The 26885-nt window shown below is 37.4% G+C and overlaps 1 protein-coding gene across 1 annotated transcript; it reads left to right on the top strand.

Moving 5' to 3' along the window:
- Nucleotides 1-13182: 13182 nt before the first annotated feature.
- On the top strand, nucleotides 13183-14359 carry LOC131875281 (low affinity inorganic phosphate transporter 3-like). Its single transcript, XM_059219362.1, has 3 exons — nucleotides 13183-13229; nucleotides 13554-14166; nucleotides 14273-14359. Exons 1-3 carry the CDS (start codon nucleotides 13183-13185, stop codon nucleotides 14357-14359), a joined length of 747 nt encoding a protein of 248 aa, XP_059075345.1.
- The last annotated feature ends 12526 nt before the right edge of the window (nucleotides 14360-26885 follow it).

The raw sequence follows: 26885 nt of genomic DNA, 5'->3' as shown, positions 1-26885 counted from the left end.
AAATAGCGAAGAAAATAAGTCAGTGAATGGACACTCGTATTCATCATGCCTCGTCTTACATTTCATATGTTTATATAAAGCTACCACAATCATGTTCGATCTCCCTTATAGTGGTTTACGATGCGATGATTGTGAACATTTTTAAAATGAGTCGACACTTTATAATGTCGAAGACAAGGCAACTTTTATCGGCGTTTTGTTGAAGTGGTGGGACCTAGTCTCAGACTCGAAACAACTTTTTGATTAAATTTAAAGGCAATGCATTCTTTATGATGAGATTTAATATTCATTTCAGATATGAGGGAGAGTTTCAAAACTCATTCGGCACCCAAAACAGTTCAGATAACAACAGTCTAGAGAATGCATGCAATTTTTCTGTTAATAATGAAGGGAAGAAGAGGCTGGCAATGCCTGCTGTAAATATGGTAGCTCAGCTCATGGGGTTGGAGAGTATCGCAAATGGTGAAATCGAAGAGGGTTCTGTTGTATTCGTGAGAAATGTGAATTTTCAAGCCTCATTTCTGTTTTAGATGGACCTTTTCTGCACGACAATCCAATTACAAGTTCTGTAAACATAAAAGAGATTGCAAAACATTTTCATGAACTGAGTACAAAATTCCAGTCTAAAGTTAAATATTGTTGATACCATGGATTTTGATAAAAATGGACATATCTATTGTAAGGGGCTGCTTTCTCGGGGATATCAGTAGGCTTCTCGGGTTATAAGTCCCTTCTGATTCTTAGCAGGTGGACATTGTGGTGGAAGATTGTGGGGAGGTCTCAAACTACAGATGTGTGGGAATTGGACGAAAAACACATATATGGGGGTCGGTTGAAAGAATAGCCGAGTGCCAGGACTGCACCAAGGTGGTCTGAGGCAGACACCTCCTCCTAGGGGTGAAGAAGAGTAACCCTGCCCTCTAGTCTCAGGGAGATAGAGGTTTTACATGGAAATTAGGGTTGAAGTAGAGTACCCCCGCCTTATCATTAGATGGTGAGGTTTATTGGTGGATGTATGCTCAAGGTCCCTATCTCAGTGAAGTGGAGTAGCTGAGCCAATGTTGGGGATGACTCTCGGGGAGTTGCCTATGACCCGAGGACTAGGGAAGCAGAGTACCTAGGCCCTTGCCAGGAGGACGATCGCGCAATGGATTGTCCCAGTTAAAGGAACGGAGTACCCAAGATCTTATAAGGGGTGATGGCCGCACAATGGGCTATCAGTGTCTGAATGTTGGAGCTCGAGATTTGCGAGAGCTATGTGGGCTGAGTTGCAGAGCCAAAAGTCCATGTGTCTTATGGAACAAGTGGGGTGATGTGCTGAGCACACACCTAGGTTACCTGAAGTGGAATTTGCATTGAGGTCCGAGATCTCAAGGCCCTAGAGTGGGGGTCGAATGTGGCAATAGGGACAGGGTTCTGAAAGTGTGTTCATGTTGAGCCGAGCCACAAGGCGAGTCCAAGAGGGTGACGAAGATGGATGTGTTGCATGACTGAAAAGAGGACATGGTCTATAGGTGAGTTGTCCTAGGAGCACAGTTGAGTTCAAGGAGAGTTGAGCGACCAAGGATATTGGGTTGGATCATGGAGCAAAGAGCTTGGAGCCCAAGTAGGAGTGCAAGGTGATCTGTGACTCCGAGGAGCTTAGACTGGGTGTTTACATGGAGTTGGTTAGTGTGCATAGCATGTATATGGAATTGGGTTCACCAGTGAAGTCATGTAGACATAGGCTAGAGGCCCAATGTAGTTGAAGCTTGGATGGATGAACATGAAGCTAGATCAAGGAGTCTAGTTGTCCCATGAGGTATGTTTGGTGCTTGAGGGTTCTAAGGAGCAGAGGGAGGCCAACATGGGGCACTTGTGCTATGGAAGTACTAGGCATGCTCAGGGAGTGTAAAAAGTTGGAGATGGAGGACTTAAGGAGTTTCAGATGGGGTCAGTGCTAGTACTCAGCGTCTTATGGGGGACTCAGGAGATGAAGGCATGGACGAGACTTGTAAGATTTTATCAAGGGTACAAGGGTGGTGCAACAAGAGAGTTCTAGAGTTGACTCAGGGACTTGAAGGGTATGCTAGGAGCATCGGGATGAAGGAGACCCGCGAGACAGTTGGCATGCACTTCTATTCTGCATGGGTGTGTGTTAATGTGGTCAGGTGGTGGGCACTTGGAAAGGGAAGGCCTAGTCTAGGAGCAAGAAAGGACTTGTTTGCAATGGGAGTCGCGAGTAAGGTTTGCTAGTGCCGCATGAGGTTGGACCTCCTTTGGAAGGGAAAAGCTTTTTTGGGCAGCAAGTCGGTCTAGCCTCATGACAGTTGGTATGAGAGCATAAAAATTGGGAGGGCCAGTTAGATGAGCTGAGGTAGCTAGGCTATCAAGTGGTCAGAGTAAGACTATGAAGGTGGATTGTGGTTTGTAGTGTCGAGAACAGGTAGACCAAGGTGGCTAGTAGTGCATGGTCACTAAAAATGTGAGGCCAACCCAGGTAGGGATAAGGATGGACTCTGTGGTCTAGTTCCATGAGTGGTAGTTAGCTGATTGGAGATTGGGCCCAGTGCCAAGTTCCATCAGAAAGGGACTATGCTAGTGGAGTGACAAGGGATCAGGAGAGGATCTCTTGGTGGGGAAAATCTTGCACGGGAAGAGCCTTAGTAGTTCATTTGGAGCGAAGTAGGCAAGGTGTGAGTCGGTATTGGACTGGGTTCAGTGCTAGAAGCAGTTGGCAGGGGCGCAAGATTTGATATGGCAGTGTCCAAGGGTAGTGGCATATAAGACCAGTCAAAGGAAGTAGGAGCTGCGAGGAGTAGTGTGGTGTAGGGTCTTGTCAAGGATGGATCTGAGGTGAAATCGAGTAGGAGCTACGAGGAGCAATGTGGTGTAGGGTCTTGTCAAGGATGGATCCGAGGTGAAATCGAGTAGGGGCTACGAGGAACAATGTGGTGTAGGATCTTGTCAAGGACGGGTCCGAGGTGAAATCAAGATGGAGTTTTAAGGTACAGTGCAGTGTAAGGTCTTATCTAGGATTGACTCGAGGTGTAACAATTTGGGTTGTGGGATGGCATAAGGTAGTTCCCAGTGTGGTGTAGGATTGTGTCCAGGACATGATCCGAGGTGCAACCTTGGTGGCGAAATAGGTCTACTGGATGAGAGCTAGCAAAGGGCCAAGTCACAAAGGAAGTCAAGGGAAAGAGACAATACCTTGCCCACATTGGATGTGGTTTGCAAAGGGATTGGGCACAAGAGGTTGGCTAGCTTACAAATGTTGGTGCCTTCTTTGGGTTGCAGCACCGAGGGCGCGGGGCATTCCATGGACAGTGCGTTAGTCAGGCAAAGTGGCACAATGGAAGGAAGTGAGTTTACTGAATGTGTAGGATGCAATGCAAGAGTTGGGTGTCTACAGGGAAGTGCACCTAGGAAGATTTATGAAGTGAGATGTAGGATTGTGTCTAGGACATGATCTGAGGTGTGAAATTGGTGGCAAGTTAGGTTTGAAGGTTGGGAACCAAAGATGGGACCGAGTCACAGAGAAAGTCAAGGGAAGGAGAGAGTACCTTGCCCACATTGGATGTGGATTGCAGAGGCATTATGCATAAGAGGTTGGTCGGCTGAATGATGTTGGTAGTTTCTTTGGGTTGCAGCACCAAGGGCGTAGGGCGTTCAGTGGACAGTGCATCAGTCAAACAAAGTAGCATAGTGGATTAAAGTAGACAAACCAAATGTGTGGGATGCAATGCAAGATGGGTGTCTTCAAGGAAGCACACCAAGGTGGACTCATGAGGTGTGGGTTTTCGAGAGTACACCAAGGAGGTGGAAGTGGTTGACAAGTACTAGGAGGATCATGTGCAGCTAGAGGTGGATCAACTGGAGTATGCTAGTTGTTGTTCTTTGGTTGAGTTGTTGGGGACAGGATAAGATGCTGGGCGCACCGAGGTCTGTCAATAGGTAATCAGGATGGCACTATAGAAAGGAAATTGAGAGATGAAAGTTGAATATGCGACTTGGGAAGTCAGTGGGGTGTTGTGGTCAGTGGAGTATGTGTCTTCAAGGTGGCCAGATACCAGGGGCTTGCACAAAAGGGTTGGTAGCAGGTGTTTCTTTTAGTGGATGCTAGGATTGGATCCGAAAGTAGTTGAAGTTTGAGGACAAGGGTATCATCGAGGATGGCACTAGTGGCTGAGTTGAGAAGTGAGCATGGTTTGTGGTGTTTTGTCGTGTTACGGTGCAAATGGTGGAGTCTTAGAGATGTAGAAGCCGGTAAGGGGCATGGTGCAACCGAATATCATAGAGTTGTTTCACAGATGTTCAAACAAGGGCAGTTAGCTCAGTGGAAGTCAAGGACTGGGTTCTTGCAATATGCTATTGAGTCGGGGACTAGCAGCAGACATCAGTTGGAGGTAAGGGAGCATCTTCACAAGATTAGTGCAGAGGTATTGAGTTGGACTCAGGCGTTTGCCGAAGTGAGTTAGCCATGGATGGGAATTCATGCGAGTGAAAGTCCAGTATGGGGTATGCTGGCAAGTGTCAAGTATGTCATGGACAGAAATGATGCAAGTGCAGGGCATAGTGAATCTGAAGTTCACTTTTAATAGGTCCTAATGTTGCAAAGGACGAGACTCGGATCGAATGGTCCGGTGCTGAGGATGTCGCCTATTTTAAGTGGGGGAGGATGTAAGGGGTTGTTGTCTCGAGGAGATCACTAGGCTTCTGGGGTTATAAGTCCCTTCTGATTCTTAGCAAGTGAACATTATGGTAGAAGACCGTGGGGATGTCTCAAACTACAGATGTGTGGGAATTGGATGAAAAACTTATATATGGGGGTCGGTTGAAAGAATAGTCGAGTGCCAGGAGTGCACCAAGGTGGTCTGAGGTAGACACCTCCTCCTAGTGCCCTCTAGTCTCAGGGAGATAGAGGTTTTACATGGACATTAGGGGTGAAGTAGAGTAACCCCACCTTATCATTAGATGGTGAGGTTTATTGGTGGATGTATGCTTAAGGTCCCTATCTCATTAAAGTGGAGTAGTTGAGCCAATGTTGGGGATGACTCCTGGGGAGTTGTCTATGACCCAAGGACTAGGGAAGAGGAGTACCTAGGCCCTTATGAGGAGGATGATCACGCAATGGATTGTCTCGGTTGGGGGAACAGAGTACCCAAGATCTTGTAAGGGGTGATGGTCGCACAATGGGCTATCAGTTTCAGAATGTTGGAGCTCGAGAGTTGGGAGAGCTATGTGGGCTAAGCTGCAAAGCTAGAAGTCCATGTGTCTTATGGAACAAGTGGGGTGATGTGCTGGGAAAGCACCTAGGTTAACTGAAGTGGAATTTGCATTGAGGTCCGAGATCTCAAGACCTTAAAGTGGGGATCAAATGTGGCAATAGGGACAGGGTTCCAAAAGTGTGTTCATGTTTAGTCGAGCCACGAGGCGAGTCCAAGAGGGTGATGAAGATGGATAAATTGCATGACCGAAAAGAGGACATGGTCCATAGGCAAGTTGTTCTGGGTGCACAGCTAAGTTGAACGAGAGTTCAGCGACCAAGGATATTGGGTTGGATCATGGAGCAAAAATCTTGGAGCCCAAGTAGGAGTGCAAGGTGATATGTGACTCCAAGGAGCTTAGACTGGGTGTTTGCATGGAGTTGGTTAGTGTGCACAAGATGTACATGGAACCGGGTTCACCAACGAAGTCATGTAGACATTATGCAGTTGGAGCTTGGATGGATGAACATGAAGCTAGATCAAGGAGTCTAGTTGTCCCATGAGGTATGTTTGGTGCTTGAGGGTTCTAAGGAGTTGAGGGAGGCCAACATGGGGCGCCAGTGTTGTGGGAGTTCTGGGCATGCTCAAGGAGTGTGAAAAGTTGGAGTCGGAGGACTTAAGGAGTTTCAAATGGGGTCAGTGCTAGTAGTCAGGGTCTTATGGGGGACTCGGGAGATGAAGGCATGGAGGAGACTTGTAAGCTTGTATCGAGGGTGCATGGGCGGTGCGACAAGATAGTGATAGAGTAGAGTCAGGGACTTGAAGGGTGTGCTAGGAGCATCGGGATGAAGGAGACCCGCGAGAGGGTTGGCATGCACTTCTATTCCGCATGGGTGTGTGTTAATGTGGTCAGGTGGTGGACACTTGGAAAGGGAAGGCGTAGTCTGGGAGCAAGAAAGGACTTGTCCACAATGGGAGTCACGAGTAAGGTTTGCCAGTGCCGCATGAGGTTGGACCTTCTTTGGAAGGAAAAAGCTTGTTTGGGCAGCAAGTCAGTCTAGACCAGTGACATCTATCATGAAGAAGATACATTGAAGCTTGTTCCAAAGAATGGATTGCCAGGTTCCATGAAAGAGGGTTTTCTAGACAAGACATCACATTTTTCTAAGATGCAGAGTTCTATGCTTCAAAGATTAAAAGTAGATGGCATTATGATTCCTAAAGGAAAAGAAGCAAATCTCTTATATGTAAGAACTGTATTAGTTTCTGTTGGCTTTAGTGAGGAGAACATTGTGGCATCTACAAGATGGGAAAGCCATGCATACGAATAGTCCAACGACATAGCCAATAGAAAGGTCTTGTTTGAGCGTGTAGATGAAATTGTATGCAAAATAATAAAGCCATTCTTGAAAACTCAAGCTTGGATAAACCCTGCAAAACATAATCTTCGGTACATGTCCAGGAGAAAATAACCATCAAGGAAGAGTGTGATGATATTTGTAGGTCTCCTGAGGCGGATTGTAAAATATTTGAGGATATTGAGTCTTTGGTAGATGGAGACATGGCTAACGAAGCTCCTTGGGCTTTAGATGATGAAGATATTGAAAATGTTGGATTTGAGGTAGAACGACATATAATCAACAACCTTCTTCAAGAGGCTATTAGCAATACTTGAGTGTTTTGAGAATACATAATCATGATGCCTAATATTTAACCTTTGAGCTGCAAGACATAGAAGACTATATTGCTAGAGGATGTTTAACTATGACTCTTCTCAGAAGTACTCAATTGGAGGATCTACAAATCATGCCACTCACGAATAAAACTGTGCATGTATTCACTCGATAAATAAGAGATAAAGAAGGGAATATATGTCAAGGGATACGAATTGCTGATAGGGTACACAAAATTGATGCAAGTGGGATTGATAATGGTCAAATTTGGTTTAACTTCCGTGAGAAGATATTTTGAACTCTTTTGCATAACAAGTCGTCATGTTTAACTTCCGTGAGAAGATATATTCTTAAGTTGACTGGAGTACGGCCATCTTTTCTACATGTGATTATAGTGACTGTGGGTACCTGCCAAATTCACGCCAGGAAAACTTATTTTAATCTTTATAGCTTATAAAGTTTTAATTTCAATTTGTATGGATTAAACATTATGTCAATAGGAAAAGTAGAAGACTATATATATTTTATTTTGATTTGCAATTTAAAGAAGAAGCAGTTATAGAATTTGGAACAGAAAATGGGCAGTCGGAAAATCTCCAAATATGCAATCAACGGACTTTGGACAAGGTCTGAATTTTCTGATCCCAGTTGCACTGTGATGTAAGAGTGAGAATCGATCAGGAAGAAAAGCACTTTTCATTCTGTTAAAGACGAAAAATAGGGGATTTTCTTTCTGAACATAATTTTTGTGTGGAGGGATTGCGATCTTTGAATTCCAATTTGATAAAAGAAAGAAATGAGGCAATTTAATTCTGTGTTTATTTGTTCTCTTTTGCAGTTGTAATTGTTTCCTGTGTGACTTTGCAATTATTTGTAATCTCTTCTTCATTAAATATGGTTGTGGGTATATATGTGCCTTCGACTCTTTCAGCTGCATATATATATTTGGAAGAAATCTACGATTATATTCTTGATTGTAGTTGTTCACAGGTATAGAGTGGATGATCCTTGTGTGGTCTATATCTGGTTTCCTTCTATTATAAATTCATCAATCGCATTTCTATTATGGTGATGAGTGGGTGTTAGTTTGTCTTCTTCTCTTTTTTTTTTTGGTTAAAAGCATATATTAAAAAATAAAAAATAGATTATATTGTCTTTGAACATGTAGTGTCGCAGTTAAAACACTTTGTTGGTGAAGCGGCCACCATGGTTCAAATCCTTGTTGGGCCTTTGTGCTCACAAGGCCTTGTGTGTTCGCTGAGCCGTTGTGCTCATGGATTTGAACAAGTGAAGTGTGGGGATGAGGTCCCCCAGTTGTGGCCCCACTCAAAAGCATTTACCCCTTATTTTAAAAAAATAAAAAAATAGATCATATAAAGGTTTTGTGCCTATCAAATATAGAAGAAGATCATTAAGTCAATAACGTTCTATCTAATTGTTAGTTGCAATTTGTCTTCATATCTACGCTAAACTAAGTCTTTTTAATTATTATCTTCAAAAGATAAAATTGTTTACTAATAGATGCAATTTTATTCTTCCCCTTTATGTACCCAATTAGACTTGTGTGATTTGAGATCATCCCTTAAAGTGACAAAATCCACATGAAGGCCTCTTGAAAGGAAACAAATACTAACTTTTTTATTAATAAATTTTGCATGAAGCATAAGGGGAGAGCATTAAAAAAACTGTCACCCTTAGTTCTAATCTAAAATATAAAATGGCATTTTGAAAATTTTATCCCAATAATCACACTAAGCAAATAAGAGAGCATACATTTTGCAAATTTCTTAAAATATGAAAAATAAGTTAATTAGCCAACCATGCTACTTTAGGTGCAACTAGTCTAATGATAAAATGAAATATTTGAGATATGTGCTCTACAAAATTACAATTATACTATGAACTATGATCTGAGACTAGTGCAGGAAACCATGCTAATAAGTTAGAATACTTGATGAATACAAAAGGTTAACAAAAAAACTATAAAAATGAAGAATAACATACAAAAATGTAGAATTTGGTTTGCAATAAGAACATAAAATAAATGTTCATGTTAACTAAAATTAATTAAATAACTAAATCCAAAAACATAAACTAGAAACACAAAAATTGACTAAATCAATGGAGGTGTTGATCTATGATATCATTGAACCACATAATAACTCATCTTTGTAGCCATTGATCTAGTAACTCGCAGAAAATAAAATAAAAATTAGTGATTTATTTGTCAATGGTAAGGACCTACAAAATAAAATGCTAAAATAGTGAAAATGGTAGGAAATAGGTTGGTAGATAGATTTTAGAGAGTGAAAATCAAAATTATAGTTCACATAAAAAATAAAATTGTTGAATTATAGGAAGATGCACAAATCCACTTAATTGATAGTTCATAGTAAGTGTTGATTCATGTAAGTGTCAATCTATAAGGAAGAAGTCCTTATCTAGGATGCATAAAAAATAATTGCAATGAAATATGGTGTTTCAAACACAAAGAGTAGAAAAATGATAAAAATAAAAAAATAATATAAAGATCATTCACAAGAGATAAGAAAAAGTAAAAGAAAAAAACTTTTAAAAAATGTTAGAAACAAAATGTAAAGAAAGAAAAACTAGAGCAAATGTGTAGATGTAAAATTTTTGATCTAGAAACTGATCAAAAAAAAAAAAATTGATCTAGAAACACAAGTGCCAAAATATGGAGTGTAAGTGCTAAGCCAAAAAATTGCATGTAAAACCTTAAAGAAAAAAATCAAACCAAAAATTAGTATGATGTACATGCATCCTACCAATTGTGCTAGAAGGAAGAAAAATTGTTAAATTAGTATTAAACACAAAAGGTTCAACAGAAAATTTACCTTTATAAAATGTTTACCTTGTTCCTCCAATTGAGTTGAAGTGGAGTGAATCCTTCAAGGTCCACTTGATGTGCTCAAATTTGTAGTGGGCGTAGTTGTATCAAATTGGATTGAGATTAATGCATTGGTATAAAAATAGTTCAAGATTGATAGTGAAACTAGTTGAATAAGTTTACATGATGGTAGATTAACAAATGAATTTAAGAAGAATCTAGTTTGTAGATTTTGTATGATGAAAATTAGGGCCTAGGATGCAAAGTTACTAAAGGGATTTGATGTTTAAATAAAGTAGAGATGTGAAGGAAGGCGAACTGGAAGTGACATTTTGAATCTCCTACGACTGTGTTGGACCCCATTACCTCCATTGTGAAGGCTAGTCTGGATTCAATTGCTTTGTCCTCTAGGAAGGACTCCAAGAAAAAGATACCCTTTGCTGATAATGTTAAAGTGTTATGCCATGAATGACAAGATAATAGTGCCATCACTCAATAGACGATTCCTTTATGTTTGTAGTGGGTGGTTGGTTGTCTGGTTTTTTACTATCTAGTTATATCTAGTGGTTCTATTTGGGTTTTTTGTTAGTTTTTTGTATGTTTTGGGTTTGATTTTTTTATGGGCATGCACCCCTCATGCGCCCTGGTAGTTTCTATTTAGCAGTTTTATAAAAGGTTTCATTCTATACCACTCTAATCAATTAAAACCTTGTCACAAGGAACACGAGAGAAAAACAAGTTAACCATGAGATAGAAGGGAAGGAATTCTTATGTATTTATAGAAAAAGTGGCATGTGCAAGAGATATAAAGGCTACACATGTGTTTTAAACATGCTCACCCATGTGTGAGAAAGATAGTAGGTCTAGGTTAATGGAACAAAGATGAGTTGGTACTTGAGAGGTATTTCAACTAATAATATTATATGTGTACACATGTATGAGCATGAACTAGGGTAAGTATGAACACAAATATGAGAGAATGAGGGTAATAGGGACAAATGTCGAATGATGCCAAGTTTAGATTTTACTACATGTGTGTATAGTGGATGGCCATAATTTAAAGTTGGAAGACTGGGGTGCTACGAAATTAAAAATTAGAAGAAAAATTTATGAGCGATTAATTAGCCTTAATTAATCAATCAATGAGGGGTTGATTAATTAATTTATTTTGAAGAATCAAGGAATAAGGTTACTTAATTAGTTGATTTAATCAATTAACCTTAGGGAGTAAATGAGGATTAATCATGAAAAGGATAATTAATTAAATAATAAATTATTTAATTAGTTAAAAAAAATGAGACATTGGTGGATTATAATAATAATCACTTAAATAAACAAATAAATATTTAAATATTTAATAAAAAATGATGAACTAGGAGCCAAAAGTGAATTTTAGGTATCCATAGTACTAATTCCCTCAGCTATGTATATAATGGTCAATAGGATGAGAGAAATTGATATCACTTAAGAAAGCATAAACCTTAGGAAAATAATGTATAGCACTAATGAGAAATGAAATCCTAGCAAGATTTGACAAGAGATGCATTGCATCAAGTTCTTTCCCAAAGTCCAATACTTTTATTGATGGTGAAAGAGTGAGTGGAGTGGTTAGATGAAGCATACTAAATGTGCAATGCATTGGTGTGGTATGGTTGGTTGTTGTATAGATGCTATGGAAGAAGGAAGAGTAATGTGAAATAGTTAACTAGGTGAAAGTAGCTAATCTATAAACATTAATGTTGAAATTTTACGAGTGGTTTTATAATCAGAGTCATTGTTATTGCATTCAATATAGCTTGAATAAAATAGCGAATAATATAATAATAATAAAAAAGGTTACTTTGAATTTGATATAAAAGTTTTATAAAAAAATTAGAAGATTAAATTTTAGTTTATTTAGTAGGTTTATAATTTTCATGAAGTAGAGCCATGAAAAGTAAAATTCATTCACTCGTTTCTTGTTTTCTACTACTTTTCGTACTATGAAAAATAACAAATTTCTAGGTCAAATTTAGTTATTGTTTGCTAAGACTAGGGGTATTCCAACTACTTGTAGTAGAGCATCATCTTGCTAGCATGTTGAACCATTCAAATTGATGGAGTATGTAAATTCATATTCACACAAATTTTGAGTTTATCTCTTTTTATCATGTGTGAACTGATCATGATTAGCGGACCTGTGATATTGTTGTGTTACTTGTGACATTCATAACTAGGATACTCCATTGGTGAAACTTTATGAGAGATGCAAAAAGAAGATTCAAATTCCAGTGATTTGATTGATTATACTGATAGTGATTTTGCAGGTAGCATGGATGACAAGAAGAGCACTTTCAGATATGTCTTTCATTTTGGATCAAGAGTTGTCTCATGGGCATCAAAGAAGCAACTAATAGCGATGACTTCATCAGCCAAAGTAGAATGTGTAATTGCGATTACCACAACATATGGATGCATCAAGTTTTGTTAGATTTTCTCCACAATGAAGAGGAACCAATACCAATCCTTTATTATAACAAACATTGTCAAAGAATCATGTCTTTCACAAGCAGATAAAGCACATTGATATGAGGTATCACTTCTTATTTCACAAAAGCATTACCAAAGGACACTAAAGCATTACCAAAGGACAACTTTGAGTATCTAGAAAAAAATATGGACATTGTTGATATCAAATTAGTTAGTTGAAAAAATTAAGAAAAAATGTTCGCATTAATTTCTCCCCACTCCGTCCACCTATGCACAAGCTTCTCATTTTCAAACCAAACTTTTAATATAGAAGTTTCTTACAACCAATTCTACTCAACATTTAAAACAAAAACTTCCTCCATTGACTGTCAGTCAATAGTCTAAACCTGTGCTTTCAATATCTAGAATTATAAACAATTCCAAAATCTCTATAAATAAGAGGCACTTGTCATCTAACAGAATTTGCTTTGTGTATTTATAATTTGTCTTCTCTCTTCCTTCAAAGTTAACCTGTTCTTTGTTTCCTGGCCAGCCAACTGTATCAATATACACAAGATATTTGTGATAACACACTATTTCATGCGATACATTATTCATCTCTAATTTTCCAACTTCTCCCTTTTCAATTGTCAATATAGTCCTGTTCATCACGCTGTATAATAAATACCTAGGACCCAGGAAATTAGGGTATTTAAGTTACGGGCAGAAATCTGTACCGGGTACTCGTTGAAGTATTTTCTTGAGGCGGCCCCACAAACCTGTCCCTTGTGTGCATTTTTTTCATTCTCCACAAATTCCAATGAACTTCCCTGCAACTACGAATTTCAATTTCCTTATGAAATTAAACAGTATATTCAAGATATTCTTGAAATAAACTCAAAAAATAAGACATTACGATGATTGACCTCTCGCCGTGTCTATATTACATCTGGAATTTATTCCAAATAGTGAGCAAGCATTGGGACTTGTAAAATTTGGGGTAAAAGATCGGGAGTGACAAAAAATGCCGCACAGGGTGCTTTCGGCGCTGGACTCGGCGCGTACACAATTGTATCACTTCACTGCAATATTTATCGAAGGCATGGGTTTTTTCACGGATGCCTACAATCTCTTCTAAATCCCGCCTGTTTCCAATCTACTGGGAAATATCTACTATGCTGATGGGATGCCCATTCATGTGAAAGCCCTCGTTAATGGAATTGCTCTATGGGGGGCATTGGCAGGTCAACTCTTTTTCGGTTGGCTTGGAGATAGAATGGGACGAAAGAAAGCCTAAAGATTCACTCCAAGTGTGACGATCGCGAGTTCGATCGCTTCTGGCTTCTCCATCGGCAGGTCACCAGAAGCTGTAATTGGCAGTTTATGCTTCTTCAGGTTCTGGATAGGGTTTCGTATTGGCAGGGATTATCCTTTGTCTGCGACAATCATGGCCGAATACGCAAATACCACAACCAGAGTAGCTTTGATAGCTGCGGTATTTGGGGTGCAGGGTCTTGGAATTCTTTCGGGTAGTGCAGTGGCCGTAATTGTGTCGGGTAGCATGAATTCAGCAGTGGGCGATAAGCCGACTTTCGGGCAGAAGGACGTGGTGTGGAGAATAATCTTAACGATAGGAGCCGTTCCCGCAGGTTTTACATATTACAGGCGGTTGAAAATGCCCGAGACCACCCGCTACACAGCTTTGGATGCCAGAAACGCCAGGCAAGCAGCAGTGGATATGTCGAGAGTTCTTAATCTGGACATTCATGAAGATGAGGCGGATGTTTTAGGCACTCAAAGTTGGCCGGCGCCGTTCGGATTGTTTTCCATGTCTTTCGTGAAGCGGCACGGGCTAGAGTTGCTAGGCACGGCATCCAGTTGGTTCTTCGTGGATATTGGATTCTACCGTGGCAATCTATTTCAGAGAGATATATATCATAATATCAAAAGGTTGAGGTGTAAATATACGAATCCATTAGATGATATTTATCGTTTTGCAAGGGCACAGGCATTGATTGCATTGTGTGGGACTCTGCCTGGCTACATATTTACCATTCTTCTGATAGATCGTCTCGGTTTTAAAATTCAGCTTATCGGGTTTTTCTTTATGTCAGTTTTCTTGTTCGCCCTCGCCATTCCTTACAAAAGTTACTGGCTTGACGAATCTCATCGACATGGCTCTCTGGCGATCTATTCTCTGACATTTTTCTTCAAAAAATTTGGTCCCAAAATACATAAAATATTCTTTTATTCACATATAAAAATATTACATTTGATATGCATTTTATAAAGTGGCGGAGACCGCATAAAGCAGTTAAATAGTTTAAACGTGCAGAAACTAACTGCCTACCCTAATCAATGTAATAAATTTATTAATAATGTAATACATTATACTAACAATCCTTCCTATTACATTGTTCTTATAATGTTTACCCATAAAACCCCCCTTAAGCCTTACATAATAATAAATGCTGATTACATAATATATAGATACATTTTGTGAAAAATTTCTTTGAAGAAACAAATTATGAATCAAGGCTAGCTTCATCAAGCTATCTCATAACCCTCAGAAAGGTGTAGCCTCTATCTGATATCCCGAATTATTCAGCAACAATCCATACTGAGCCGTCCAACCACATGGCTTCATCAAGTTGCCTAATAACGCTCAGAATGGTATAATTCTTGAACACAGCCTCGAGTACTACTGGACAACCATCCATATTGAGCTTTACACCAAACCCCTTACCTGTCTCCAAAAATAAACTTCACATTACATGTATCTTCAAATATGCCAACAACAAGAAGGAATAAACAAGAAACCAAAAAACCAAAAACGCTTCTCAAGCAAAACACCATCTCAAAGCGAGAATCTAACATGAGATGATGAAAATCGTCCATCCTTCTATGCCACGAGCCTCCAATAAAGTAAAGACTTATAGCACTTCTCCAGAATCACTAAGAGAATCATAAATAATAACTTGATCATTTGATGAATCCGCATTCTCAATATAAGAAATGTTTTCTTCATTGATTTTATCTTTGAACATTCCTTTAAGAGCATCTCCAACTCGACTTTTACATGACCAAGCTCTGTGACCTTTTTTCTTACAATAGAAACATTTAATGTCTTCATTACTTGTGCTTGATCTTTTATTATGATTTTGAACATATAATGCATTTTCGAGTTGAGAAACACCTTCTAAATCTTCTGCTAAAAGAGCTGAAATCATATCTTCTAAACTCTGGGTGGTTATTTGGCTAAGATAGCCTTAGCATCTTCATCACCTACTGGAGCCTTAACTTTTGCTAATTGTTTGATAAGAGATCTCAAACTACTTATATGACTTGACATTTTGACTCCATTTTCCATTTTGAATCTCAACAATTGAATTTTTAGAGAGAATTTTGCACTTAATGCCTTTGCTCCAAACAATTTATTTACATTATCCCAAATATCTACTGATGATGTATCCAAATCTATATGATGTAATTCTGAATCAGAAAGAGAAAGACCAATAATAGCTTTGGCTTTATCATCTCTATTATCCCACTCTAATAATTTAGATGCATTTGTAGGTTTCATTTCTTTTCCACTCACTATTGCCCATTAATTTTTATTCATTATTTGTATCTAATTTTTATTTTCCAAGTATGAAAGTTAAAACCATAATATTTATCTAGCGTATCAACCACAATTTCTATAACGAAATATCCTTTTTTATTTTTTTGTAATTACTTCACTAAAATTGCAATATTTGTTTCTAAGCCCTTACTTCCCTTGTAGATTAAAGAAAGAAGGAACTACAATCATTTTACATACACAAAGATTGCTTAGTTTGTCGCAGCATAGGCACAAAGATTGTTCGTTGCTCTCTCACAACATTTTCACAGGCACATAAACATATACACAACTTCATAAACTCATTTCATATTCACAGGTGCTCAAGGAGGCCACTCTGATACCAGTTGTTATAAAAAATACATAAAATATTCTTTTATTCACATATAAAAATATTACATTTGATATGCTTTTTATAAAGTGATGGAAATGATAGAAACTAGTTAAATAATTTAACCGTGCATAAACTACCTCTCTAACTGTTTACCCTAATCAATTTAATACATTTACTAACAATGTAATACATTATACTAGCACCAATATGACTACTTTCATTATGTCGACAGAGTTATTTCCTGTTAACTTGCAATCAACGTGTCATGGAATTTCTGCAGCCATCGCTAAAGTAGTGTAATGTACCTCACGAGGAACCTCAAGGTACAAGATAAAAATTACAAACAATAATAGATAATTGCAGCATTTTTTTTTTGGCAGAGATATTTAATGACAAACATTAATTAAGAATCATAATATAGAAATATCAAAGAGGTTCCTCAACAACATATAACAATTTAGATTTCATGAAACATGTAAGTATAACCATAATCATTTCCACATATTACATTTAAACTATCTTAATCCATTGTATATGATTAACCTATCTAAACTATGTTAAGTTAAACGTCAATTGAAATATAAGATAACTCATAAACACATTACTAATTGACAGTACCAACACTACACAATCTAAAAACCACTAAACATAAATTAACATTACATTGCAGTATCAAATTACATCAAGATTTCACCTTAGCGGAGTGATACAATTACAATCTTATGAAAGTACCTGAAATATCATCATAAATACATCTTCAACATCAACACTGGAAAAATGAACAAGGTACACCAACTAGAGGAGACCACAACCATGCTCTTCAAGGAAACTAACTTCGAAAGGTAGGCCACGAGTACTCGACCATTAGAACCCTAAGGTCCACCCCACTATGCTAGGAAGATAGACAACAAGTCCTAACAAACATACTAAGGTCAGCAGGATCTAAACACCCAAAGGAAAGTCAAGTACTAACATCAAGGTCTACCGTTAGAGGCTCATTACCACAATACTTCGAGTAAGGTGCTAGGATGCATTGGGGATGAAGTTTCATCACATAGCTTTAGTCTCTCTCGACCCCTAACCCCCATACAACACTCATGTGGAACGAACATACCTTTCATGAAGACAAGGAAGTTGATCTTGCCATTCCAGGCCTTCCCGATCTCATCTTGAGCCTAAATGAGCACTCCAGGCCATGAGTGGGCCATTACCATTATCTTGATTAATGTGAAATACTACCCAAACCCCTATGTTCATTAATTAAGGTTATCACTTATTATAACAACTCTCCCAATGGGTTGTCTTGGCAATCACTTAGGATCTTAGCCCCCAAGGAGAACCACTCCTCCCTAACACTCCAAGCAACCTTCCCACTAGTTAACCCAACCCTATGGAGGAATCTAACCATAAACAATTTTAATCAAGCAAGGAATTCACCATCCTGACAATAAAGCCTTAGTACCACAAGCATAAGGTCTGATCAATTAGAAGGAGATAATAATATCACAAATCTAATATCGAATCATACTCAATAAATAACTTCCTAATAGGGATAAAGACATAAGATTTACCAACAACCCCTATGAGCCTAGTCCCGCATGGTAGGTGAATTGGCTTGGGTCGTGGGTTTGCTCCCCATTGGTCTTGGGTTCAATTCCCTGCCAGGTTATCTCGGCGGCTAGGGACTACGGGCAGACTCATCTGCCTCCAGAGGACTAGTCTTGCCTCGTCTCACCTCTCCCCTGACCCCAACTTGGCTCCCATAAGCCCAAGGTAAGGCGGGGTTGGTCGCTAGGACGAGACGCGGGGATACCTCTGGGTTACCAAAAAAAAACAAAAAAAACAACCCCTATGAGCCTCTGAGATACTATAACTTGATCAAAACTAGGACTCTAAGGCAATCTATAGATCAACTTAATTGAATAATACAATAAGACTTCAAGGTACAACATATCTATAAACAAAATATCATCCTCGTTAACCACCTAAATTAAATTAATCATTATAATAACATTTTTAATCAATGGTTTGATTTTTATTTACAATAATAAAGACACAATTCTAATAATATTTATTTAACATCATTGACTTAAGGTTATAGCTTAATAACAATAAAAGGGTAACAAATTAAATAATATTAATCATAACAGACATCAAGTTTCCACAATCCATGAGATATTGTTCGTTTGATGCATCATCATGATGAAAGAGAGCGTGCACCTATATAAGATTTTAGTTAAAAGTCAATAATTATATCCCAGAATCCAATTTCATTATTGGATGTTAATTGACTTAATTATATTAAACTAACTCTTCACCAACATATATAACCATTGTTAATTGCTTAATAATAACATGATATTATTTAATTGACTCTTGTTCCAAACAGGTTGATCAAAATTACTTTACAAGATGACTTAAATAAAATCACATTTCTTTAAACTTTCACTCGACATACACACACGCGCGCACACACATATATGTATACACATGAACTTAGGTAAACATCTTATTTACAAATAAATCAGTCAAATCTCATTTAAGTTTTTACCTGAACTAGATAAGTAAACTGACCAGGTAAATATGCAACAAGATATTTGTTCTATGCATGATTTATTTCAAGACTCCAAAAGAACACAATCATTATAATTTCTATAAATATCGATAGGGAAAAAACAGGAATCTAATACAAGCTTTAAAAACAAACTTTACCATAAAATGAAATATTTACACACAAAATAATACCCTAAGATGCAATTAAAGTGCAACCAAAACACTGCACTATTTATCTAAATATTAATGACAAAACCCTAAAATTTAATAAGCACAACTAAAACATTATATTAGAACACATTATTTTGTCTAGCATAATTAATATTTTAATTGCCTGGGCATATACATTTACAGGCGTGGTGATTGGCAAGGCAAGGTTGACCCGCTTAGGTAGCTGGTGTGGGCCCCTCTAGTCCGTCCCGTTTGCAGTTTCCACTCACCGTTACCGTCCACTGTAAATCCCGCTCAAATTTTAATTTTTTTTGAACCGTTTTCTCCCGCCTGTATCTATATTGTCCCCAACGCTAACGCTTTTCACGCATACTCCAGGCCTCTGACAATATGGGAGCTTTGGAACAGGGTATGGACGTCCACCATTGCTGCTTGAACTGCGCTGGTAGACATGAATCTAAAATTTGGAAGCATAGACAACGGACTTGAACTGTTTTACAGGATACCTCAAAGAAATGCGGTCTCGTTAAATGCAACAGTTGCAGGACATCCGAGCTGCAAACTGTGTCTATTCAAATGGATTTTTGAACTTTCAATGAATGTAATTAGTTGGTGTAAATCCAGACTCTGCAATTTTTACCACCATCCTCCCTGCCTGTGACAAAATGGGAGCTTTGGGATGAGATATGGACATCCGCCACATAAAGGAATTTTGTCACAAGTTGTAGCTCCAATTGTCCTCGTAGACAAGTATGCATAATGTGGAAGTGTAGGCGACGCACCTGAACTGTTTCACAGGATACCACATAGAAATGCGGTCTCATGAAATGCCATGATTGTAGGATATACGCAATAAATATTTTCATCTTTAAACCAAATGCAATTAGCAGGTCTAAAGCCAGACTTTGCAACCTTAATGGACAGAGGGATTTTTGTCACATGTATGAAGCTTAATGGGAAGGCGATTTTTGTCAAATATTATCATTGGAAATGCTCTAGTATACGGTATGGAAATTGTGGAAGCATAAACAAGCCACGCAAACTGTTTGACAAACTCAAAGAAATGGGGTCTCGAGAATGCAATGTTTGTGGGATATGCACAAAATGGATTTTTCAAGGATTCTCATGGGATTTTTGAATTAATGAAGCACTTAAAGAACATATTCTGAAACTATAAACTTTGTTTGTGTTATGTGTATGCTTTAGTTAATGTGAGTTGTACACATTTCACATGGGTAACATTTGGTGCACTACATCTACAATTAATCCTTATGTGTATGCTCAACCTACTTGCTCATGCTAGCTATCTTGAGGACACCTTTGAATTTATCATCAAGGTGTGAGTTAAACATGTGGTGGATGTGTGTGTTGGAATACTAGGATCACTGAGAGGCGGAGGGGGAGTGAATCAGTAATCTATAAAACAAGAATATTCTTAACCATTTGAAACTTTAAACCATTTGCATATGTAGCAAATCACATAATAACACTATCAGCATTGAATGCATGTGCAACAGATATAAGATATAACAAACAATAAAGCACATGCACACAATAAGATAATTGACATAGTTTTTATAGTGGAAAACCCCTAAGGGTAAAAACCACTCTCCAATTTATCTTTTATTAAGCCTTATAGGCAAATGTTTAGAGTACCCACTCTAGGAGCACCAACCCCTTACAATTTAGAAGCACCAACTTCCTAGAGCACCAACCCCTTACAATTTAGAAGCACCAACTTCTTGGAGCACCAACCCCATAAACAAGATACAAATAAAAGATTTAATCAGACACTTTGTTACATTACAAAGCACTTGATACAATTCAACATCACAAAGATCTTGTCTCTGTCCCACAAATCCCCAATTTACAATCTGGTCTTGTTGAGAAAGATAAGCATGCCAATACATCATTTCACAAGTATACCTACAAATATGACATTATCATTTTGTTATGCATCTGCAATCTTAATGTCAATAAACTTCCTCCTCAAAGTACTTACAACCATAACCCTATCACAAAACTTCTGCAAACTGATACAAACACATACACATGACAATAAAATACATTTCTCTCTTCCAGTTACAAGCATGATATTTCCTTGTTATTCAAATTTACTTCAATCTGTCCTGCATTAGCTGTATTCAACCCTTCATTCTCCATTATAAACAATCACACATTTCAGTCTTTATTCATTGGTGTAAACAACAAACATACAAACCCATGCAAGCCCTTGTCTACAAACAGACATACATTACTTCACAAAAGATCAAGAACAATATTTATAATCAACATAGTTAGATTACCATTCTTTCCATATCTTCTCCGTATGCTTCATTACATAAAATGAATGGTTACAACACTGTCTGCAATAATATCCACATTCACTCCATTCTATATTGTATTCTCTGCTCACTGTGTATTCTTGAATCCTCTATCTCTGCACACAACTTTTAATTCGTTGGTTCTTCCATTATGTTTTAGACATAAATATTTTAGCAGAATTTGATATGCTTCATTATCTGTATAAAATTGTTCAATAAATATCATCCCCGTTAACCTTCGAATGAACATGCATTTACAAAGTGTCTATAGATAGTTAAGAAGTTGTATTCAGTTACAACTGCCACCAACTTCCTTCCACCATGGATCTTTAACAAACTAATTATATTTCAATATCATCCAACTTATCAAATGTCAACTTTGTCTTGCCAAGTTGTGCTACTAACTAAATCTTGATTAAAAATCAACAATATTATCCCATTCAAATACATGCACGGGTATGTAAGATAACCTTCTTCCCACGCTGAGAATTAGAATTATAAGCAATAAATATTCAATCAAAATACTGATGCTGGTTTGTTGGGACACTTGTTCAAAATGTAGATACCCTTCCACTCATTTGACGAATTAACTTGCATCTATTACAACCCCAAGACATGCTCAAACAAGGAGTATAAATGTCATCAATCAACTGCTGGAGATAAGCAACATAAACTCTAAATTTTCCTCACGAATTTATAGATATGCTATTCTCAGTCACTAAATCCATAGGTTTGAACCAATCTGTGACTTATTTGCAGCAAATATAGGTAAGAATCACAACAGATTAGTACCCCAAATTCACATTTTAAAACCACGAACAACAGAATGGAGGGAACGACTTTCTTGGAAGGTCAAGACCAAACTATGAGACAATTTCTCCTTTCCATATACATCTTTATGAGCCTCTCGAAGGTACCATATAAATTGTTGAATCTACTTTAAATTAGCCGATTGCATTGTTGTAAAGTATTCTGAAGACTCTTGAGCACACTAGTGATAATTCTTCTATCTAATATTCGTGCCTGATTCTTTGTCAAATTGTCATTATTTTCAAATATTTTGTCATCACATAAAGCCCCTGTCACCCAAGACTTGTAAATCCTAGTTTGAGTTTTGCTCGATTCAATAAAGTTTTTTATTACTTCACCCTAGTTCATATATAACCATAGGCACCTTTTTTGTCAAATTTTGCACAAGTTGAATATATTCACAAGAAACATTTTAAGAATTAGTTGTTGAAGTTACTCACGTACTTGACTTAATAACATCAGATTCACACTATGTCTTATGTGGCTGGTCTTCTTGCTCCTGTTCTGATTGTGATGACAATTGAACTTTTTGTTTGCATAGCTAAGGATCTTTCTGTTGCTCCTGGTCTTGTTGAGACATGGCCTTCGGTTGCAATTAAAAAATTAGTTTCCATCATATAAACTGTACACTTTCATAAATCTCCTTCCATCAGACAAACAGTTCAAAGACAAGCAAAGGGCCAATTCTACTATATGTTTGTCCAGCTTTCTCTCTTTCATGAATGTCTCCATGTAATACACAAGATTAGATCTATAGAGTCCTCATGTTCAAAATTCCAACATTGTGGAGTATTTTTAGTGGCAACAACTATAATGAATTTGCTATGGTACCTCTCCGAGCAATAATTTCTTTATCCAGGATCTATGTGCAACAGTGAACCGCTTTTCACCTTAGTGTGTCCCTTTGCATTTTATATTATAGGATTTCTTTAGGCATTTAATTAATAAATTTAATTAAACCTAAGTCCTCTCTCATCAATTCACACATATCATAAAATTGGGCACTTGATCCTAAGTGTGCCCCTTTTTATTTAATCCTAATTTAATCCTAATCTTACCTTGATTTCAATCTTCAAAGCATATCCTGCATATCTACACATTATGATTTGAGCCACTGAGTTAGATTTAGAATTCGAATCCCATTATCTTGCATCCCTAGAAATTCAAAAAAAAGTTGATAGGGTCTAAGACTTTTTCCTTGAATTTTGGGAGAATAAGTTGGCGATCTTTTCTAATTGAAATCTGGTTCATGTAAAATTATATCAATTCTAGGTCGGATTTTCATCCAATTCAAACCTAGGGTTTCATACCAATGAGATGTGTAAACCAATTTGGTTTCCCAGATAATAAGGGAATCACTAATTATCGATTGGCTTGTACCTCTTCCTAAGGATTTGGTATGATTTCATGTTGTTCCTTTGCCTATATATTGAGCTTCAGGTCTGTATCACATTAGTTTTCAAAGTTACATTATTGGTTTATATTTGCATCCTAATTGTGATTTAAAGGCAATTTCATTACAGTCATTTAGGGTTTTATCTAATACACTTGGGTAGAAATATAGTTTAGTCATTTAGGGTTTTATCTAATACACTTGCATAGAAATATAGTGTACATTTTTTGTAGGTGATGAAATAATACAACTATGTAGGAACAATTTTAATGGGAATAATGAAAAGGACAAATAATAAGTGGGTCAAGTTAAGTGGGCTCCACATTGGCAACCTAAGAGGTCAACATTTAGAATATACTGGTAAAGCTTGGCCATAAAAAAATATTTGTTAAAGGATAATATGAAATAGTACCCTTTAACTTATAACCACAACTCAAGACACAAGCAATTAATTTCCAAGAAAAATTGTTGATCTTCTATTGAGAATGAAATAAGAGATACCTTTATGGTTAATTAAGCAAGTGGAGCAATAAGCCATAAACAATTTTAGATTTAAAGTAAAAAGAGTGGAGTATATTATTTATTTGTAATATGAGATAAAAAGTACAATTGCATTATAAATAATTAATGAAGATGGACATTGTTTAGTTTTTGTGAGTCCAGAGAGTTTTTTAGTGGTGAATCTTCGCCAATTGGCGAATTCCACATTTTTTTTGAGAAAATGGTGAATAGTCTGGGGCAACATAGTAGTCAAATCGCCCAGAATTTTGGGGTTAACGGTCAATTGTATTTGGGCTTTGCCATTGACCACACACTGTTCAACGTGCATGCCTATAATATTTTCCTAGAATCGCTTAGACTTGGGTATTAGATCACCTTCGTTATTCGCTAGAAATAGTAAAATGACCCTGTACTCAGGACCTATTTCACCAATAGTAAATTAAATGTTCATTTCATGCATAGGCCAAATTTTCCAATATCAATTAAAACATTATAAGAATTCGAGGACCCATTTTGCCCTGCTTAAATCAAGATTCATTTTGAAATGCCCACGCAATTCGCCAAAAATGCAACCATGGATTGATATAAATACAATTAAAAGTTTGAAACACTCTTTCTTACAATTTGTTTATATCTAATTAGAAAATTTGGGAGCTCTAGATTCACATTCCGCAATTTGAGTTGGAACGTTGAATTTCATTGTAGGGTGCAGCGCCAAACTTACAATCCTGCAACACAGGCCCAGTCATTCCTGATTCTTGATTCAGAGAATTGAGAAGGCATAAAGGTGAGTAATCATTTCTTTATACTTGATAGTATTAGTTTTAATTCGTAGTGAGAGGTCAAGACTCAAGATGTCAGGCATCGGTGAGACTCCTTAGGGTGGTGAAGGGATTGAGATGTCAGACAAGGGTGAGACTGAGACTCCTCAGGGTGGTGAAGGAATTAGGATGTCAGACAAGGGTAAGACTCCTTAGGGAGGTGAAACTGAAGGGATTGTGAGGCCATCGAAATGCCCAAAACTTAAAGGTACTACCATAAAGTCTTACTTTGGAATTGGCAAATTTTTGGGTCCATCAACTTTTGCAGTTGCAGAAGCCATTCATAGTAGCTCACCACCACAAGGTGGGATTGTCATTGAGTTAAATGCATCAAATGAGGATGAAAATACCGACACGACAGAAGATGTTCTAAGGGATACACACAATGAGATAATACACTCAGATGCAAATGCTAGTATTGAAGATGATGTTGATAGGAAGAAAAGAAAAAGGAAAGTAAAACTGGGGCGGGAGTGGGAAATGACAAGGATTTTTAAGATTGATTGGGTAGAAAAGTACCCATTCATTGAACTAGTCCCAAAAAATGATGAACAACCAACATAATGCAGGTGTAAGATTTGTAGCTAGAAAACTAAAAGAGAGAAGAAGATGCAGCTAAAGCTTGACACCATAGAAAAGCATATTGGTAAGGTTTATGAAAAACAGATCATAGATGGAAAGGAAACACCAGTAGTAAGATGGAAATCAAAGGAAGAATGTCTTCATGTTAAATATGCCACGGAATATGAAGAGCATAACCACAAAAAGACACTGATTGGTGATAGTGGTTTTGAAAAGAAAATAAAGGTTGGGCTTGAACATGCAGCGAAAGATGCAAACCTGGCAAAGACTGTTCAGATGAGTGTTATTTTTCATATTTTGTTGAGAGGGCATCCTATGAAAGATTTCCTAGAATATAGTAATTTATTATCTTTTTTGAATGTTCCTCACTATCCTATGCTACATTGGTCAATAAACGTTGGATGGGAATCGACAAACTATCTCATCGAGGTGAAAAAGACAAATTTACAGGAGAGTGTAAAAGAGTCAAAATTCATTTCATTATCCATAGATGAAGTTATTGTGGTAGATAACACTGCTTGGGTCTGTATGAATTTGTATACCATAAAAGGACACGTTCCTCGAGCTCATCTACTCTGTGTTTGTAAAATGAGGGGCATTTCAATAGCAGAAAATTTATATTTGGAAGTTAAGAAAGCTTTGAATGAAATTGCTGGTATGGATGACTTGACAATTGCCAAGAAGTTGGTGTGTGTTGGAGCTAATGGAGCTGCAGTAATACAAGGTCAAAGGACTGGCCTTTGCGTAAGATTACAAACTATTATTGCACCATACATGGTTGGCATTCATTGCATGGTCCATCGAATGAATTTAGGATATATAATTGTAAGAAATTTCCCTACAGTGTCAAAAGTTGAAGATCTGATCCACGAGCTCCACTCATACTTCTGTCAAAGTCCTAAACGTTTTGCATAATTTCAGATTTTTGCTAAGGGAGTAACAACATTAAACAAGCTTGGTAGGGATGTTGAGACTAGATGGATCTCCTTGCATGGACCAGCAGAACGAGTTCTAACAGAATATCAATCCTTGATCGGATTAATGTATGAGCAACGCCTCACAGTATACAAAGCTCTTGATCTTTTACATAAGTTAAGTGATATAGAGACTCTATTAACTTTAGCTAGTCTTCTCCCCATGCTGGATTCAATGAACAAACTTGTTAAGAAAGCCCAAGGCAGAAATATGTATATCAATGAGTATAGAAATCTACATTAAATTACATGCTTGGGCCTGGATGGTCTATATTCAAATCTAACAAGGCGAAGCCCAAATTTTTATAAGTGCCAAATAATTACAGATTTGAATAATGCTGAATTTTTTTTACATTTCAATGCAAAAAAATGACTTATGTGTCTTTGTAAAAGGATTTCAGATACCAATGCACCAATCTAAGACGGGCAAGCAAGGCAGAGCACTACTAGTTAAAAGGGAAGATTTTGACAGGATTGTTAAATCTGTTAGTGATAATTTGAAGTCTACTACATACAAAATTTCAACTAAGATTCATGAAAGATTCCCTCGAGGAGAAATACTTGAAGCCATGGGTTGTGTGTATCCTCAATTTTGGCATTCAATTGGAGATAATCTAAATGATGCAAAGGAGTTTCATAAAAAGC

This window comes from Cryptomeria japonica, chromosome 4 (assembly GCF_030272615.1).
Source record: "Cryptomeria japonica chromosome 4, Sugi_1.0, whole genome shotgun sequence".
In the NCBI taxonomy this organism is placed as follows: Eukaryota; Viridiplantae; Streptophyta; class Pinopsida; order Cupressales; family Cupressaceae; genus Cryptomeria; species Cryptomeria japonica.
The sequence above is the reverse complement of the archived record's forward strand: the minus strand, read 5'-3'. Positions and strand labels throughout refer to the sequence as shown.